Source organism: Acromyrmex echinatior, chromosome 3 (genome assembly GCF_024713525.1).
Source record: "Acromyrmex echinatior isolate Ae372 chromosome 3, ASM2471352v2, whole genome shotgun sequence".
Taxonomy (NCBI): Eukaryota; Metazoa; Arthropoda; class Insecta; order Hymenoptera; family Formicidae; genus Acromyrmex; species Acromyrmex echinatior.
In genome coordinates, this window is record NC_141854.1 from 5,846,553 (window position 1) to 5,863,769 (window position 17,217).

The following is a 17,217-nucleotide window of genomic DNA, read 5'->3' on the forward strand; positions in this document are numbered from 1 at the left end:
TGAGTTGAGCAATCCTGAATAGAAATAGTATTGAAAGAGTAATAATTGTAGTCTTCTGTTTCAACATAGTTTGCGACGCTAAGTATGGCGAGAAGCAACAACAACGGTTGTGGACACGGTTCCAAACATACTGTCCGGCGTTGCGATGTCGCCGTCATGTCACGTGGTAAGGCAACGTTCCAGCAGCATGAATCGATTGGAGTTGTTAACGGAGGCAATGTCCAGCAACGTAGTAACGATGACAGTACCGGGAACAGCAATGGCATCGTCACCGGCAACAATCATAATCAAATAGAAGGTACAGCAGACTAGAATCATTCTCTTGGACGGACTCGGCGCACTTCACGATTAATGTGAGTATCTTCGCATTTATATTGTTTTTTTTTTTATAAATTTGAAGAAATTTTGTATTAAATGGATTTCACAAAAGAAACAATTTAAATGAGTAAATTTTAACATTCACTGAACGATAAAGTTTATTTGGACCAAAAAACTAGTCTGACTCTACACTTGTATGTAGATGTATGTTATTTGTTCAGAGTAATAATGAGATAAGCGTAGGTTTAATATTAGGTTTTCTCACATTTTTGAATTCCTACAGTAACTTGTTATACACACTCACATTTCAATACAATGGAACTCAAAAGCAAAATATAACAAGTTACTATAGGAATTCACAAATATGAGGAAACACCTAATATTTGAAAAACTGGACGAACGGTACATCGCAACACCGTGACCATGACGTAAGAAATAATTGTGAAAAGCGGACGAAAACAATTTTTACCATATTATGCTGTAATTATTTGTTCACATTGAGAATTATCCGATAATAAATCGGAACTGTTTGTGTTTTATTATTATTTTTTAAAGATTAAATTGAATTGTTAGCAATAAACAATCTAGCTAAGCTCGTAGCCCTTTTATTATTTTAATTTTAATTATTTGTGCTCTTTATCTATTTCCTTATTTTAAAATTAATCTATATTGGTAGAAATGAACGTAATAGAGAAAAACGTTTGGAATAAAAAGATTTCAAATAAATGAAGAATGGATCCAAATTGATTCAGAATTGAAATATTCACCGTAGCTTGTGCAGCTATTGAAATCAGTGCAAGTATAAAGCAAACGATATACTGTTTTATGTATTTGTAGATTTTATTTATTTATTATTAAACACATGTGCGTTGATTTACGATAGGGAGAAAGGACTTTTTTCCTCCTCTCAAGGGAATACTTTAGAAAATCTGTTTTTTTAATCATGCGCTTTCGTCGCATAATTGAAGATTTTTTTTTTAAATAATTTGTGATTCTATAATAAGAGTAAGTTATTTCTCTGTTCTTGCAAAAATGGTTATACACATAATGATATAATACAAAGCAAATGTAAATTACATATGAAACTAAGAAGTAGTTATTTCTCAACTTGCAAACATTGTCTTAAAATTATTTTGTTCTTTACAATTATTTTTTCTAAGATAAATATAGTTTAAAATACATCATAAAAACGAACGTGGTTATATATTTAAAACGTATAAAAAGAAGAGCATATACGAAACCACCGCACAAGTTATAGTTTGTGATATTTAATTATCATTACATTAATTAAAACATTAAACGTTTCGGCCACAATCTGGCCATCTTCAGTAAATTCATAATATTCTTAAAACGCAGAGTTACATATAGTTGACATTCAACCGTCGTATGTTGTAATTATATAAACGTGTTCTTTCATATGTGAAGATGCTTCGTACAATAATGTTACAACGCCAATTGTCATATCATGAAAAGATGTAGAACGAAAATTTCCAGATTCTAATTTAAACAAATATGTGTATCATTAATATCTTCTAATCGGAATATAAGAATAGAATCGTTACAGTGTTTACCTGTTTTACAGCAAAAAAATATAATGATGAATCTCAAGTACATCCTTTGCACATATAGAAATTTGTCGTGACATTGTGTGTTGTTATTTGTCATATCATATATTTTACCACTATTTATATATATGAGTCAAAAGTTTAGAAAGTTCTAGAATTATTTATTAAATGACAGAGAGATCTTTCTTAAGAAGAGGCAGATAAATATTAGGCAAACGTGTCACCTTCCGTGTCACTTTGCTTATTGATACCACTTGTTTGGCCTTTTATATATATCATTTCAAAAATTCTTCTTTTCATTAATGATTGTTCTGTGTCTAAAATTCTTATGTTATCCCAATCCAATTCATGCATCTCATTCAACTGGTGACGTGAAACCACTGATATCTTCATCATTATAGATACTTGAGATTCATCATTATATTTTTTTGCTGTAAAACAGGTAACGTTCTATTCTTACATATTCCGATTAGAAGATATTAATGATACACATATTTGTTTAAATTAGAATCTGGAAATTCTCGTTCTACACTTTTCGATATGACTTTTCGTGATATGACAATTGGCGTTATAACATTATTGTACGAAGCATCTTCACATATGAAAGAACACGTTTATATAATTACAACATACGACAGTTGAATTTAATGTCAACTATATGTAACTCTGCGTTTTAAGAATATTATGCATTTACTGAAGATGGCTAGATTGTGGCCGAAACGTTTAATGTTTTAATATAATGATAATTAAATATCACAAACTATAACTTGTGCGGTGATTTCTTATGCTCTTCTTTTTATACGTTTTAAATATAGTTTAGTATATTATTAAACATACAAGATGTTCTGAAATTAGAGAGAGCGAAATTCATGTTCAAAATATATATAATATATAGTAAAAAAGTTTTCGAAAAATTAAGAAAAATTATTTGTATGCTAAAGCGGGTGTTCCTCAACGCTTACTAATGAGGGGATGATCACTTAATTAATATAATCATGGAACAAAGTCTTCGAAATCATTATAAAATTCATGTGAAATTCCTATGTAGAATCCGATAATTGTATATGCAATCACGAGAAATCATTGTGTAATATTATTAATAGATATTATTAATAGATAAAATCGTTTATTTTATCAAATGATTTTATATGTGTAGCGAAGAAAATTATTTCTAATCAGATAAAATTCTACGAAATTAAATGAAATCATATAATCTTTGGGACAATATTTCAGCTATAGTGCTCCCTCGCTCATTAAACTATCGCGCGACTTATGGACAGATAGATGGTCATCTAAACGTAGCTTATAGTTGGCTATATTTAAATCTTTATTATTTAAAAAATTATTGCTTAAAATAAAAATTTACAAAAAAACTTTTTTACTTAACTTTTAGAGAATTTTCTTGCTATTATTTCAAGTCGCAAATTTTGGAACATCTTATATATTATTAAATAAAATAATAAAATGAATTAGTTGATATAATTATAAAATAGATGTAATTGTAATCTACAAAAAATTACAATTTGTAATGTGTGATTGCATGCTTGGAAATGAATACTTTGTTTGAAACTTCCACGAGTAATTTCAAAGAAGCTATGCGATTACCTCCGTGTATTGGTATAATATTAAATATCTTTAATAATGTATGAATTCTTAGATCTATAAACGACTGTTGATAAAGAAAAAAGTTTATTCGTTTAAAAAATATTGATAAATATTAATTTTTAAATGCACAGATTTGCCATTAACAAAATTAAATTTTTACGCATCGAATCTCGCGCAAATATTGTAAATTAAAAATTCATTCAAAAAAATTTTTGAAAATTTTTAAAAGAATATGTAAAGAAAAAAAAACGTTGACGTTCTCAAACAGTTTCAAACAGGAAGAACAGTGACATGCATTTTATGTGCGGTAATGTAAAACCGTTTACACGCCTACACACAAAATACTTTCGTAATATACATTGAGGACGTATTAAATATCACACTGCACTGGACACTCAAGAATATATTCTATAAAGGTTTAGTTGATACATAATCTGATTGATCTTTCAAATTGCAGTCGCGAACGATTAATTAACGTAAATGTTGAACGTTAGATTGGCACAACTATATTGTTACTACGCGAATTTACTGTAGAGCAAACAAACGAAGAGAACGGATAGAGAGGACGTGAAGGGGAACGTGTCGCGCAGTTGTGCAAACAAATTCAGCTAATTAATCGGGAAGAGTGCGACTGTTCTACAGTTGAACGCCTACATTCGAGTTATAGCTTCTTCTCTTCGTCATTTTCCGCGTGTTACTCGTTATTAGAGTGAGAAAGGGCGAGATATTCTATACTTCTCCATGGAAACATTAATAAGTGGCAAGTTACGTTCTGTCATAAGCAACAGATTTTATATATATAATATACATAGTCCCTGTATAAGTACCCACTCCTTTTTATCTCTGTTGTTAAACTAACAATATAATAAATAAATATAAATCACTAAATAAATATAAATCATCTAATATAATATCAAATTAAATGATTCTAACTAAATTCTATTATAAGCACTGTGATCACTTAAAAAAATTATTTATGTTAAAGAATGGAGAGAAATATGCATAATTTTTATACGATAAAGTAAATATTTCGATATCATAAAAGTTGTAGTTGTAGTTGTAGTGTCCGTTCTGAGTACAATGATATATGATATAATAAAATTATTTTATAACAAAATATACAAATTACACAAGTTATTTTGGTCTGAAGTTTTACGATTACCTTTTCAGTTTCGGCCATGCAATGTGGCCAACTTCCGATTCTCCCATTAACGATTTGACATTTAATATGTTATCATCTGATTATATTTGTTAGAACGAATGCTACAATTTTTATTATATCAAAATATTTACTTTATCGTGTAAAAATTATGCATATTTCTTCATTTTCCAACATGGATAATTTTCCTAAATAATCACTGTGCTTATAATAGAGTTTAGTTAAACCGATTTAATTTGATATTATATTTGTTAGGTCTATCTTTGTTAGTTCACGAAATAAAAACAGGTGGTCACTTATACTTGGCTATCTTGTATATGTGTATAGGTATTGTGGTTTTTTTATTTTCAATTGCCATTTGTATTTATAGTTTACTCATTCGAGTGAGAAAATATAATAATAAATAATAACTGTATATTAATTCGCTCGTTTTATATGCATTAATTTTTCAACGAGCTTCTAATGAAAATTAATGGAATTATTGGAAATTTATAGAAAATATCTGGAAAACGAGATTATTACTGTTATTATATTACAATTTTTATTAAGAGTTACGTTTAAGCTCAAAATTTTGTTGCGTAATAATAATGGAAAATTATGCAATGTGACATAAATATGTAATATTCAACTAATACTTTGCATGCAATATCATGTTATATAAAAGTATGTCATTTAAATTGCTTAACTCGATATGTTAAAATTAATAATTAAGCTTAACAAATAAATTTTAGTTCGAGAGATAAATGTCCGTTTAAAATTATTTATGCAAGAATCCAATCTTTGTTTATTTTAATCCATCTTCTTGACAGATATTGTAATATTTTTTTTAGATATTCTGTGTTTTAAAATCGAATTAGAATTGGACAGAAATGGTTTACTAAAATAATGCAACAAAATTTGAGCTTCTATTCTTGTTACTCATTCTTGTTAAACATTGAAATTTTGTCGCTGTAGTTTGTTTATATTTCTGTTTTAGAGGACGAGAGGGTGAATGCATCTCACAGGATGAATTCGTGCGCGCTCTACTTTTCCCAACTGCGGGCGATGCTCGTAAGAAATCTCCTGCTGAAGAAACGCGACACGCGGAAGACGTTTATGGTATGTTTTAATTTTATTTTAATATTCACTAATGCATTTAAAATTTTCTATCATTATAATAATTGGCGCATAACATCTCTTGCGTTAAAATTAATTATTTTCGGAATTCTTTTAAAATAGAAACCTAAACATTTTGTCTTAGTCACTCGATGTGATTTTCATTTATTTGATAATTCTTGGAGAAATATGGTTAAATTAAAAATCGGCACCTGTCTCAGAAAATGTGTCGCGGACATGTGCCAAGTAGATATTCATGCCACAAATATGATATCACGTGCAGAAATGTGCCAACATCAGTCTTGAAAATCTCCTCTAGAAATTTCAATAATTACTTATTGAAATCAATCGGGTCAAAGTGACGAATTTAAAAGTTCTAATCTATAAAAAAAACGTTATAATTGATATTATCTACACATTAATATGGAGAATCAACTTATATATATTATCTTCCATACTGAAGACATAAAATATCAACGTCAAATATTTGCGACATTGTTTGTTGGAAAGATTGTACAACAAGAAATTTATAGTTTAACGAAATGCGTCTAACTGGAATATATAAAGACTTTTATTTTATATATATATATATATATATATATATATATATGTAAATAAGATTCTGTCTTCACTTTCGATTAATTTATGATTTTTTTTAGGTTTTTAATGCTCCTAAATCTTAGTTACATCAAGACATAAGTTAACTTAATTTTTCCTTTTTTCCTTTTTAAGTTTGATGAACAATACACATGAAAAGATATAATATTTTAACAATTTAATATAAGTATTATTTAACTTCACAGTTAAAGCTCTCGTCGAATTTTCACCGAGAATAGCTAATTTCACATTTATTAAGTAGAACCGTACAAGAGTGAGATGAAAGTAAAACAACGAAAACGAAAAGACGCAGACGTCTGCGAGAATGGCGACGGCTACTCTTGTCGCAGACTGTGTTCGCCAACTGCACGTTACCAATCGGTCGTTTTTGCGTAATCGCGATGCCAACTGGGCCAAGGGTTAGCGACGAAGAAAAGAAACGCTTCTCTATCTCATTGAATTTTTCACGCTTTTTTTTGCTCTCACTATGTACATATGAAAAGGTCACCGAACTAATTAAAAATTAAATCATAATAAGAGAAAATTATATAATTCTAATTTTTTCAAATTAAATTAAAATTATAATTGATAAAAATAATACTCGAAAATTATTTACTTAAATACAATAATTTATAAAATTATATATATGTATATAATATACATATGTATAAGTAAATTTAATTAAATTAATGAAGAATTTAAAAAATCGTTAGTAATTCGATATATAAATCTTAATCTCATGTATAAAAGTGTCTCAAGTATTATAATTTTATTATAAAAATTTATTTTTTACAATATTTTGTACCTATTTAAATCTGTAAAATTTTATTCATCAAGATATATTAACTTTTAATATAATTTATTTTGTATATATTTTAATTTTAAATATAATTACTTTTCATAATTTGAATTCTAATAATTTTTGTCAGATCTAGGACATTCGCTATAAATACATATTCCACGTATATTAGTCACAAATTGATGAATTATTCAGATGATAGAGACTCGTTTCAATTTTAGATGATTACTGATTTTTTAAATTTGAGATACTCGTCAATTAAATACTCATATTTTCTGATGTCTAGGATATATTTAGTATATATAGTATATATTAATATACATATATATTAATATTTTTCTTACGTTTATAAATTAATGAATTCTAAAAACTCTAAATTTGATTTTTTATTTTCTTTTTTTAATTCTCAAATAATCAATCTGCATCCCAGTATAATAATTTGCTATATCTAAGAATTTGATATTTATTATATTGTATATTTTGGGATACATTGTGAGATAAAATCCTTTCTTCACTATCTAATATGTATTTGCATTCACATATTTATTAAACATTTTTATCTAAACTTAATTAGTATAGAAATATTAAGAAAAGAATATTTCACTACATGATAAAATCTCGTCGGAAATCTGCAAAAACCCTAAATTTATCTTACTATTTTTATTTTGAGCAGAACTTTGCTTCTGTCAAAAAGTTTAATACCATTAAACTTGTAACAAGCTCACTTTTTGCGAGCATTCCTCTGCTTGCTATCTTTAGCTTTAAAGATAGCTGGATCAAGAACATTGATGGGTCCATTGTTCCACAATGAAGCAGACACGGTCTCAGTAGGCTCAATGGTGGATGGCAGCAGGTGGGGTCCGACCAGAAAATACGCCTGCTCGATCCAAGTAGGCAGAGGTAATCCGGCGACGCAACACTGCCACAGTGGCAAGCCCAAATGAGCCAGCATCATACGGAAGTATATGGTAAAATTGTCAGCCAAGTGGTACCAGCCACTGCCTCGATAGAGCCAAATACTGGGCGAGTTCTGTTCCTGTTTAGAACGATATGCCAAATAAATCCTGCCGTTTTCGGGTCCCGGGAAACACTGGCCAATCTCAAAGAATTTACAATCACGTGAATCCCCGGAGAACATGGTATCTTGCAGTTCAGCGACGTTTCCCGTTTGGATTCCTGTCGATTCCTGCATCGATGGTCCTGTCTGCCGATCCTTACCGACGTATCTCTTCAGAGACGAAAGACCGCCGATTTCCATACGACCTATTGAAAATTCTTCGCCTACGTCAACATGGAATTTTTAAATTAGTATCGATGAATTAAAGACATTAGTTTGAAGCTAATGGTTTTCCATATTGCTATAGATAAATAAAAATTAGGAAAAAGTATGAAGGATATTTGGACACTCGAAGCTTTTTTTAGACAATTACGTGATACCTTTTTGACAAATTGTGTTGCCTAGATTGTCATCTCTCATTACTTAGACAACTGATTATATTGGATAATATATTTCAGTATGCTTGTTTGTTTTGTCGAATGAAGAATTTTTTAATATAATTTGGAATTGCCAATAATGAACAAAAGAATAACGTACAAAAAAATCGCAGCAAAAGAGAAACACAAGCTTGTTATTGAGAAATAAATAAATAATGGTTTCAGTGAATTAAAAATTTTTATCTGTCATAATATCACAATATAAGATTCAATATTTAATGGTAAGATATACATACATCTTTGAAAGTTTTTAGTTGAATCCTAAATTCTAAGTATATACAATTGTTGATAAAAAATAAGACTGATTTTTATATTTACTTTCCTTATAAGTACAGCTTTTGATTTAATATTATAACAATTGTTAATAATTATACGAAAAATTCTAAATATAAATTATAAAAATAAAAATTTGTGACATGCCATGATGAACCATTTTTGCTATGTAAAAAGGATTATTACGCAGTTTGTACTCAATAATTATAAATTTTTTGAAATAAACAAAATAACTTAGAATGTATGTGACAATAAATATCTATAAATTTATAATGAATATTTACAATATGATAACAAAAATTTATAAAATTATATGTGGAATATACATATATAATTCTTGTAACAATATTTTTAAAAAACTTTAATGAATATATAATAATAATATGAATATAATGATGGATATTTATATTCAATATAAATTTATAAAATATAATATTATGGGACATACATGGATATAATAAAAAAAAAAAGTACAATTAATGGGAACGGAAAGAAGAAAGATACATTGAATCGGAAATACAGGCTTAAATAGTTATCATGTTTACCTGCTATATCAAAATTCCATTGTAATAGGAAACCATCGATAGAAGCATAGAAATTCCGAATGTCTTCAGGAAGCGTACAGCAATGGCGTTGCTCCCAATTAGTGATAGCTCCAGGTTCACAGCCATTTCGCCTCTCGACCCGTACATTTCTCACGCATGGCGAGTTCTCGAGGATCTTGACTACGCCGAGGGTCAGATTCTCATAGAAGGAATCCTCGGTGACAATGTCCACGCAGAACGACATTGTCTCTGAATCTATCTTCTTGCTCTCCGTCTTTTGCATATTTAAATTTAGTGTCAAATTAATTTTCTGTTTTTTCCAAAAATTATAGGAGATTTAGTATTGTAAAACATATTTCTGTTGATCTTCTTTAATTTATTTTTATAAGCTATCAATATTTCTCCATATTAAAAAGAACGAAAGAGGAATTATAAAGAAATCGTAAAAGACAATCACAAGAATTATAATATTGTTATATTGTTAGCATTGTTCTATAATATTGACATATAAGTATATCCAAAGTATTTACAACATTATGTCAGAGAGAACGAGAAAATTATCAAAATATATTTTATGTTTGTATAAATACTTAATGTTTCAATATATTTTTTCCATTCACTCTCCATCGTGTAATTCAAATTTATTTTTACTTCTTCGTTCTAGCTCTTATATCATCTCTTCTACTTCTTATAATACCTCTCTTATATAATGTCCGCTCTTTATAGCAGTTGAAAATTAAAAGACGTAATGAGCAAGTGAATGGTGCATTAAGTCACAGATGGAAGCAATTACCATTTGTATGTTTATACTATTTCGCTCACGTGCTACGAAGAAGAAATATAAGAATTCTGTTCACTTCGAATATTATGATGTTTTATAATTGACGTTGCATCGATCTATGTTATGTAATCATCGTATTGATATAGAGACACCGAAATAATATAAATTTTTGCACTACACATTATAATTCGCTCGTGACAATATCAGAAATATCGCTGTCTTTTATCTTTCGACGTTCTAGTATCGCGAAGTATGCGTCAGTTCTTTGTTGATCGCCATGACGACGGAACTCGGACTTTCGAAGCTCAATATCCCCAAACAATGTATAGAATGTCTCATAATTTATCGTCTTTTTATTCATTTATTGTGATTAATTAAAAATTTTTTTAAAACTTCAACTTTTTCTTAAAAAAAAATTTAACTTGTTAGCTTTTCGCATAATCCATTTAAATATTAAATGTCATAACAATTGCGTAAAAGATTTATTCCATTAAAGAAAAATTTATTTGAAAAACAACAGTGACTAATTAAATCTTTTTATATAAATTAACATCACTAATAATATAAAGTTATTAATTAATTATATATACATATATATATATATATAAAGGTGAAAATTAGTTTTAATTAATTATAAAACAAAAATTTTTATTTCAATATTATTAAGAAAGATTACAATTGTAATAATTCTCAATCATTTATAAATATTGAAATTGTTGGATAATGTGAAGATTGTAATGCTTATAGAATTGCTGAATTGTGAACGAATTTTGTACGACATTGAAGATGATCCGATAAAGGTCGAAAAGTTTGTATATTTATTTGAATTTGATGAATTTTAGTTGTTAACGACTATCATCTTGTCCGACTTATGCGAAGCCTTTTATGCGAATTTTTTAATTGTTTGAGTCTTAGTTTATATTATTATTTGTAATAATTCAAAACCGCAAAAAAGCGGTAATTATAATTATAAGACAATCTCATATTATGATTATTAACCAATACAATATTCTCGTATTTTTAAATTATATATTATTATGAAACTTTTTATCATTTAAAGAATTTTTCACAAAGCTTTATCAGAATAAAGCTTTGTGAAAAATTCTTGAAACAAAGTTCTCAACTTGTCAAAAGAGAAAATGCAGTGTCGAAACGGTTCGAACTATTATTTAGTATCGTGTTGCAAATAGGGAAGCAGAACAGCAGGTGCGCGTGCGGAGCATAATAATTATAGGACACGCATGCATGTACGCGAGGGATTTCTGACCATATAGAATTTATGTGTTACGTTTTTATTTAGTAATGTAAAACAAGGGGTAACCACCCTACCTTATATGTACAGTGGTTATTAACTGCAACAGACATGAAACAGAAATATTTTATTCATTTAATGTAAACTATATAATTATGGAATGGTTTATATTATGCACAAAATTTGTTTTTTGAAAAATTTTAAGTCCTTCCTTGATTTTTTATCTCTTTTTTCTTAAGTACCTTAATCTTTTTAGTACGTAATTAATTTTAGAATGATAGATATTGATGTATGTACATATTATGCATGTATATATATTTTTTAAATATATTAATATTTTAAAAATATTAGTCAGTAATAAAGAGACAAGTATTGAAGAAAAAGATGTGAAAAGATATCTATAAATATGCAATAATTAATAAATTAATAATATTGAATTATATATAATAATATATAGAGGTATATATATTTTTTATTAATTGTTATTTACTTCTCTCTAGGGAAAACTTAGGAGTTTATTTCTTTTAAATTGTTTTTTTTTATCAAAAGATACTTAGTTATTATTATGAGCGATGAATAATGTTACAAATAGAAAATTGACTTCTGATGCTATATGAGATACGCCATATAACTATGTATTTATCTGATCTCAAATCGGCATCATTTGATTATCTACAGGAGGTCGTTCTACCCCTTTATATCCTCGGAACCTTGATCGTGGTGAAGGTCATGATACCCAACCCAAACTTTCCTGTGATGCTGACGCAGAGGCATGAAGGGGATATATTTGAATTATTCAATGGCTACAAAAACAATACAATCGCTGTGGTGCCCAATTCTACGGAAACCCTTGTGAGTACTACTCTCTGAAAATTATTTCCAAATCTCGTTAAATAATCTAATCAAGTACAAATATTTTTATTTTCAAGTGTTCTAGTGTTAGTGTCTTTTCAAGTGTTATAAAACATGTCTATATGTATATATCTGAATAAAATTACTGTATATTATTTATTTAAATTTATTTTTTATTAAAAACATTTTTCATCAAATTGATTTTTAAATAATTTTTAAATAAACTCCCTTTTCTCTCAAATCTAAATTGTGTAAAGTTAAGGCTTTAAATCAAATTTCATATTTCATATAAAAATATAAAAATATAAATATAATATCTTGATTCCATTTTTTTAAACATTTTGAGATAATATTTTATCTAGAAATAATTTTTTAATTCGAATTTATTAAAAATTACACTTCTTTTCGCTAAATATGTGTAATGTATATCTTTTATAATATCGTAATTTTATTTAAGCATAAACTGCTTTGAGAGCTAGTCTCTTTGCCGGATATTTCGAGGTTTCGTGATATAAAATTAACGTTGTATTTTCTAGAGCTTCTTAAGCTCCATGAATAGCCTCTGGCTCTCTATGTGGGATTATCCCGGTAAGCTTCCCTTAAACTTCATGGTGTTCGACACGAAGGATGATCTGCAAGCAGCGTATTGGAGAGATCCTTACAGTATACCCCTAGCAGTTATCTTCGAAGACCCCCAGCCAATATCGCAGCGTCTTATGTAAGATAATTTTTACATTATTTTAACCATTAAACGAATTAAAAAGTGAACAAAAGCATGTGCAATTTTTTTCAAAAATGTATGCAGAGATTCAGGGAAAAAGACATCTTTTTATTTCATCAGACATCTTTCTATTTTAACAAGGAAGATTTTTATTTCTTATGTTTATATTAAATCATTTTCTGTGCCAGTTATTTTTAAAATTAAAGATGTCCAGTAAGCAAGAAATATATTGAAACATTCGAATAATGTTACAATGTTGCTGCAATGTTTCAATGTTTCTTACTTGTCGAACAAAGATTTTTATAACAAAAAAATTACATATGATAGAAAATTATTCTTAAAAGCAGATTTTTCTTTTTTTTTATTACTTTTACTAACGTAAAGAAAATAGTTTAATTTTTTAAATAAAAAATATAATAGATTCTAATTAATTTATCTGATTTTTCACAATTAATTTATATAACTATTTTAATATATTATCATCTTTTTAATGCTAAAAATGGCTATCGCTATAATTAACATTAAAAATATTTTATGCCTATAATAAATTTGGGCAAATAAATTTCAAAATCAAGTATATAACAATGAATACTATTAAGTATACTTATTAAATATAAACCATTAATCATGATTTTTTTCTTTTTTTATTTTGATTCGATTCTGTAGAAAATGTCAGCGTTTTTTATTAACATACGAAACCTTTCATGCTATTTAGATATGAAATTAGAACGAATCCTTCATATGTCTTGCCGCCATCACCAACCGAATTGTATTCTGCTCCGATCAGTTGTCGAAAGAATAAAACTGGTCACTGGATGGACGATCTTTTATCGATAAAAACCGGGGAATCTTGTCCCGCCAACAATTACTTGCATTCCGGCTTTTTGGCCTTGCAGGTGATGATGGATATCACGAAGATAAAAGTGAGTTTTTCTTTTATTTTAAAGTTTAGTAAAATATCCATTAATTTAATTTTATTATTTGATAAGAATGTAGGTTCTGATAATGAAATGAATGATCCTGATGTTATTTTTTACAGTTTATAAACCCGGGAAATCCTGATGTAACAGTACCGGATATTAAACTCATAATGTTTCCCAAGGAAGCGTATACCGCTGGTAAGTGATGTTACCAGAAATTTTTAGATTCACTTATTTCTGCTGTACATGCCGCATTCAGTGTGTTAATGATTATCTTATTTCCTTAGATTGGATGTTGGCCTTCAGAGTTGTTATTCCGCTTTACATGGTTTTTGCGCTCTCGCAATTCATTACCTATCTTCTTATCTTAATAGTTGGCGAGAAGGAAAATAAGATTAAAGAGGGAATGAAGATGATGGGTTTAAACGATTCTGTGTTTTGGTAAGATCGCAATATTTATAAACATGTATAATAATATCGATTTTAAGCTTTGATAATATATGATATTGGAAAAAAATGAATTTATGTCAAATGTTATTATTAATATTCTTTTACAGTGTCACGTATTTTTTTCTTTTTCTTGTAGGTTGTCCTGGTTCATCATTTACAGTATCTTCGTCTTTTTGCTCTCTGCCGTCGGAGTGGTATTGCTTTTCACTCTGCAAATGTTTCAACACACGCATTTCCTGCCGATATTTCTTTTGGTGGTTCTATACAGTTTTTCCGTAATTATGTTCGCCTTTATGATTACGCCATTCTTCGATAAGTCGCGCGTAAGTAATTCTTAGATTGTCTTCGTATATTTTTTCTTTTTGTCTAAAAAATTTAATTTTTTTCCAAAACGCAACTTTTGTAATAATTTTTATGATTGCATGTATGTCTTATTATTATTAGATTAATACAGAACAATAAAATATATAAATTATTTATTTATTATTTTCTTAATAAAGAAATTAATAAATACAGTATGAGCAATAAAAATATCTTTTTTTATTTATTTCAGACGGCTGGTGTCTTAGGAAACTTCGCTGTTACAACACTGAGCTTGATGTACTTCATCCAAGTGTTTGTGAGTGATTCCAGTTCAGTCACATACTGGTTGGTTTCTCTGATTAGTCCAACTGCATTCGCTTTGGCGATGGATAAGGTAAGTCTTACAATATTTTCTTAATTTCTTTTATATATATATATAAAAGAGTGTCTCAGACCACTCATACATCTCTTTTATCTCGGAAAAAAAAAACGTTTCAGGCAAAAGTTATGGGGTTTTAAATGATTTATTTAGTGATCTGATCAGTTTAATCTTGAGTGGCGTCATCAAGGTCAGAACAATGCCACTTTGAATTTTTTAAATGGAACCCCCTATTTTTCATGCATATTCTTGTAGCACACCTCGAGAGCTTTCCAAAATACTATAATAAAATATTTTTTCATGAAGTTATTTTTAAGTAAGACTTAAAAGTTACAGTACCGCCGGCATTAGCATTACGCAAGATGTCCGACCGACGACTAAAACCTCTTGTTGTCCTTCAAGACCATGTCCTGAATAACATTCGTTAAGATCAAGGTCATTGGAGATTGTTTCTCTTATTTTTATTAGGTGTTGGAATTAATTCGTAGCGTTTTACAAGTGATGGGAAGTACTTTCATTAATGTATTTTTTAATGCTCATGTGAAATAAATAACATTCTTTCATTAAAAAACGCTACGAATTAATTCCAACACCTAATATTTTTACATAAAAATGAATTTTTAGTGCAAAAATGAAAATAAGAAAAATAATCACCAATGACCTTGATCTTAACAAATCCAGGATATGATTTTGAACAACATTCAAGAGGTTTTAGTCATCGTTCGGACATCTTGCGTAATACTAATGCCGGCGGTACTGTAACTTTTAAGTCTTACTTAAAAATAACTTCATGAAAAAATATTTTATTATAGTATTTTGGAAAGCTCTCGAGATGTGCTACAAGAATATGCAATGAAAAATAGGGCCATTTAAAAAATTCAAAGTGATATTGCTCTGTGACCTTGGTAACGCCACCCAAGATCAGACTAATCAGATCACTAAATAGATCATTTAGAATCCCACAACTTTTGTCTGAAACGTTTTTTTTTTCTAAAATGCTCTATTTCCGAGATAAAACGGGTGTACGGGTAGTCTGAGAGACCTGATATACATATATATATATATATATATATATATATATATATATATATATCTTCTTGATGCTTCCATGGGTGCTTTCTATATAACTAATCTGTGCTTCGCGGGTTTTCTCCATGTCTTGGTCCATTCTTGATGTGCCAACGTTTCGTGGGCCTTGCAGTCCACTTCATCAGGGCGAGAAGCAGCCGGAGTATCAGGAATGGACCAAGACATGGAGAAAACCCGCGAAGCACAGATTAGTTATATATATATATATATATTATATATATATATATTTAAAGAAAATTAAACAAACTATTATTATTGCGAATTGTCTCAAAATTATATATATATATAATTTTGAGACAATTCGCAATAATAATAATAGTTTGTTTAATTTTCTTTAAAAGATTATAAAAAATATAACTTTTATTATTTTTTGGAAGCAATTAAATAATTTCTTTTGTACTATTAATGAAATATTTTACTTACCTAGTAAACAAGAAACGTTTTGAAACATTTATTGGATAATAAATGATTAAATAAGGAGAGACTTGCAGATATTTTCATAATTTATAATGTGGATTTCTTATACAGTCTTATCAAACGTACATAAATATATAATTACTACGTAACATATACGTAAATACATGTTACATTTATATTATGTAGCAATTATATTCGGTGTTCGTGCTGGGTCATCTATTTTAAAAAGCTTGGCACTGTGTTGTCTAGTCTCTGGTATTGGATCTGCAAGGTGAAGGAGTAAATTTCGACAATCTTTGGTCTGGCCCAGGAATACCTTTCGGTGGCAGTCTCATCATGATGACTTTGGATATCTTTTTGTATGGCTATTTGGCCTATTATCTCGACTCCGTAATTCCAAGTATGTTTCTTTTTTATCGCAATGCAAAAAATTGCTTAGAAAAATTCAAATTTTGTTTTAAATTAAGTACGAAAATACTCTTAAGATACCTTTTCAGCTGATGCTCATTTTTAGCGTTGGAATAAATCACGTGATAAAAATTGATGAATATCAAGTGTCGATTTCGATTACATGACCTAAAAATTTTAACGCTAAAAATGAAC

At 28.5% G+C, this 17,217-nt stretch overlaps 2 protein-coding genes across 6 annotated transcripts in view; one reads left to right on the forward strand and one right to left on the reverse strand.

Annotated features, from left to right (window-relative positions):
- The window catches only part of LOC105150694 (cholesterol transporter ABCA5), a 48,506-nt gene that overhangs the window by 16,782 nt on the left and 14,507 nt on the right, over window positions 1-17,217 (forward strand). For 2 of the 4 annotated variants that reach the window (XM_087404800.1, XM_087404799.1), the window contains exons 3-12: window positions 70-298; window positions 5,624-5,745; window positions 12,162-12,335; window positions 12,872-13,053; window positions 13,772-13,979; window positions 14,096-14,174; window positions 14,264-14,417; window positions 14,563-14,749; window positions 14,980-15,123; window positions 16,864-17,014. In XM_087404800.1, coding sequence (XP_087260926.1) covers window positions 70-298; window positions 5,624-5,745; window positions 12,162-12,335; window positions 12,872-13,053; window positions 13,772-13,979; window positions 14,096-14,174; window positions 14,264-14,417; window positions 14,563-14,749; window positions 14,980-15,123; window positions 16,864-17,014 — 1,630 coding nt within the window. Of the gene's footprint in view, window positions 1-69; window positions 354-5,601; window positions 5,746-12,161; window positions 12,336-12,871; window positions 13,054-13,771; window positions 13,980-14,095; window positions 14,175-14,263; window positions 14,418-14,562; window positions 14,750-14,979; window positions 15,124-16,863; window positions 17,015-17,217 lie in introns of those variants that run through there. The other 2 variants (XM_011063941.2, XM_087404801.1) reach the window with 2 other exon arrangements.
- LOC105150693 (tubulin polyglutamylase complex subunit 2) lies at window positions 6,328-12,155 on the reverse strand. Of its 2 annotated transcripts, XM_087404810.1 has the most exons (3): window positions 10,244-12,155; window positions 9,451-9,724; window positions 6,328-8,419 (listed from the first exon to the last, which is right to left on the reverse strand). In XM_087404810.1, the coding sequence occupies exons 1-3, from the start codon at window positions 10,244-10,246 to the stop codon at window positions 7,860-7,862; spliced, it is 837 nt and encodes a 278-aa protein (XP_087260936.1). In that variant the 5' UTR covers window positions 10,247-12,155; the 3' UTR covers window positions 6,328-7,859. The 2 variants fall into 2 exon arrangements, with proteins under 2 accessions (XP_087260936.1, XP_011062242.1); XM_011063940.2 differs by having other exon boundaries at window positions 9,451-12,155.

Excerpts from the sequence above, each read along its gene's own strand:
- LOC105150693 (XM_011063940.2), bottom strand. The coding sequence starts at position 9,733 with ATGCAAAAGACGGAGAGCAAGAAGATAGATTCAGAGACAATGTCGTTC. Across the intron at positions 8,420-9,450 it reads ATGGAATTTTGATATAGCAG|GCGAAGAATTTTCAATAGGT; the intron begins GTAAACATGATA and ends ATGTTGACGTAG.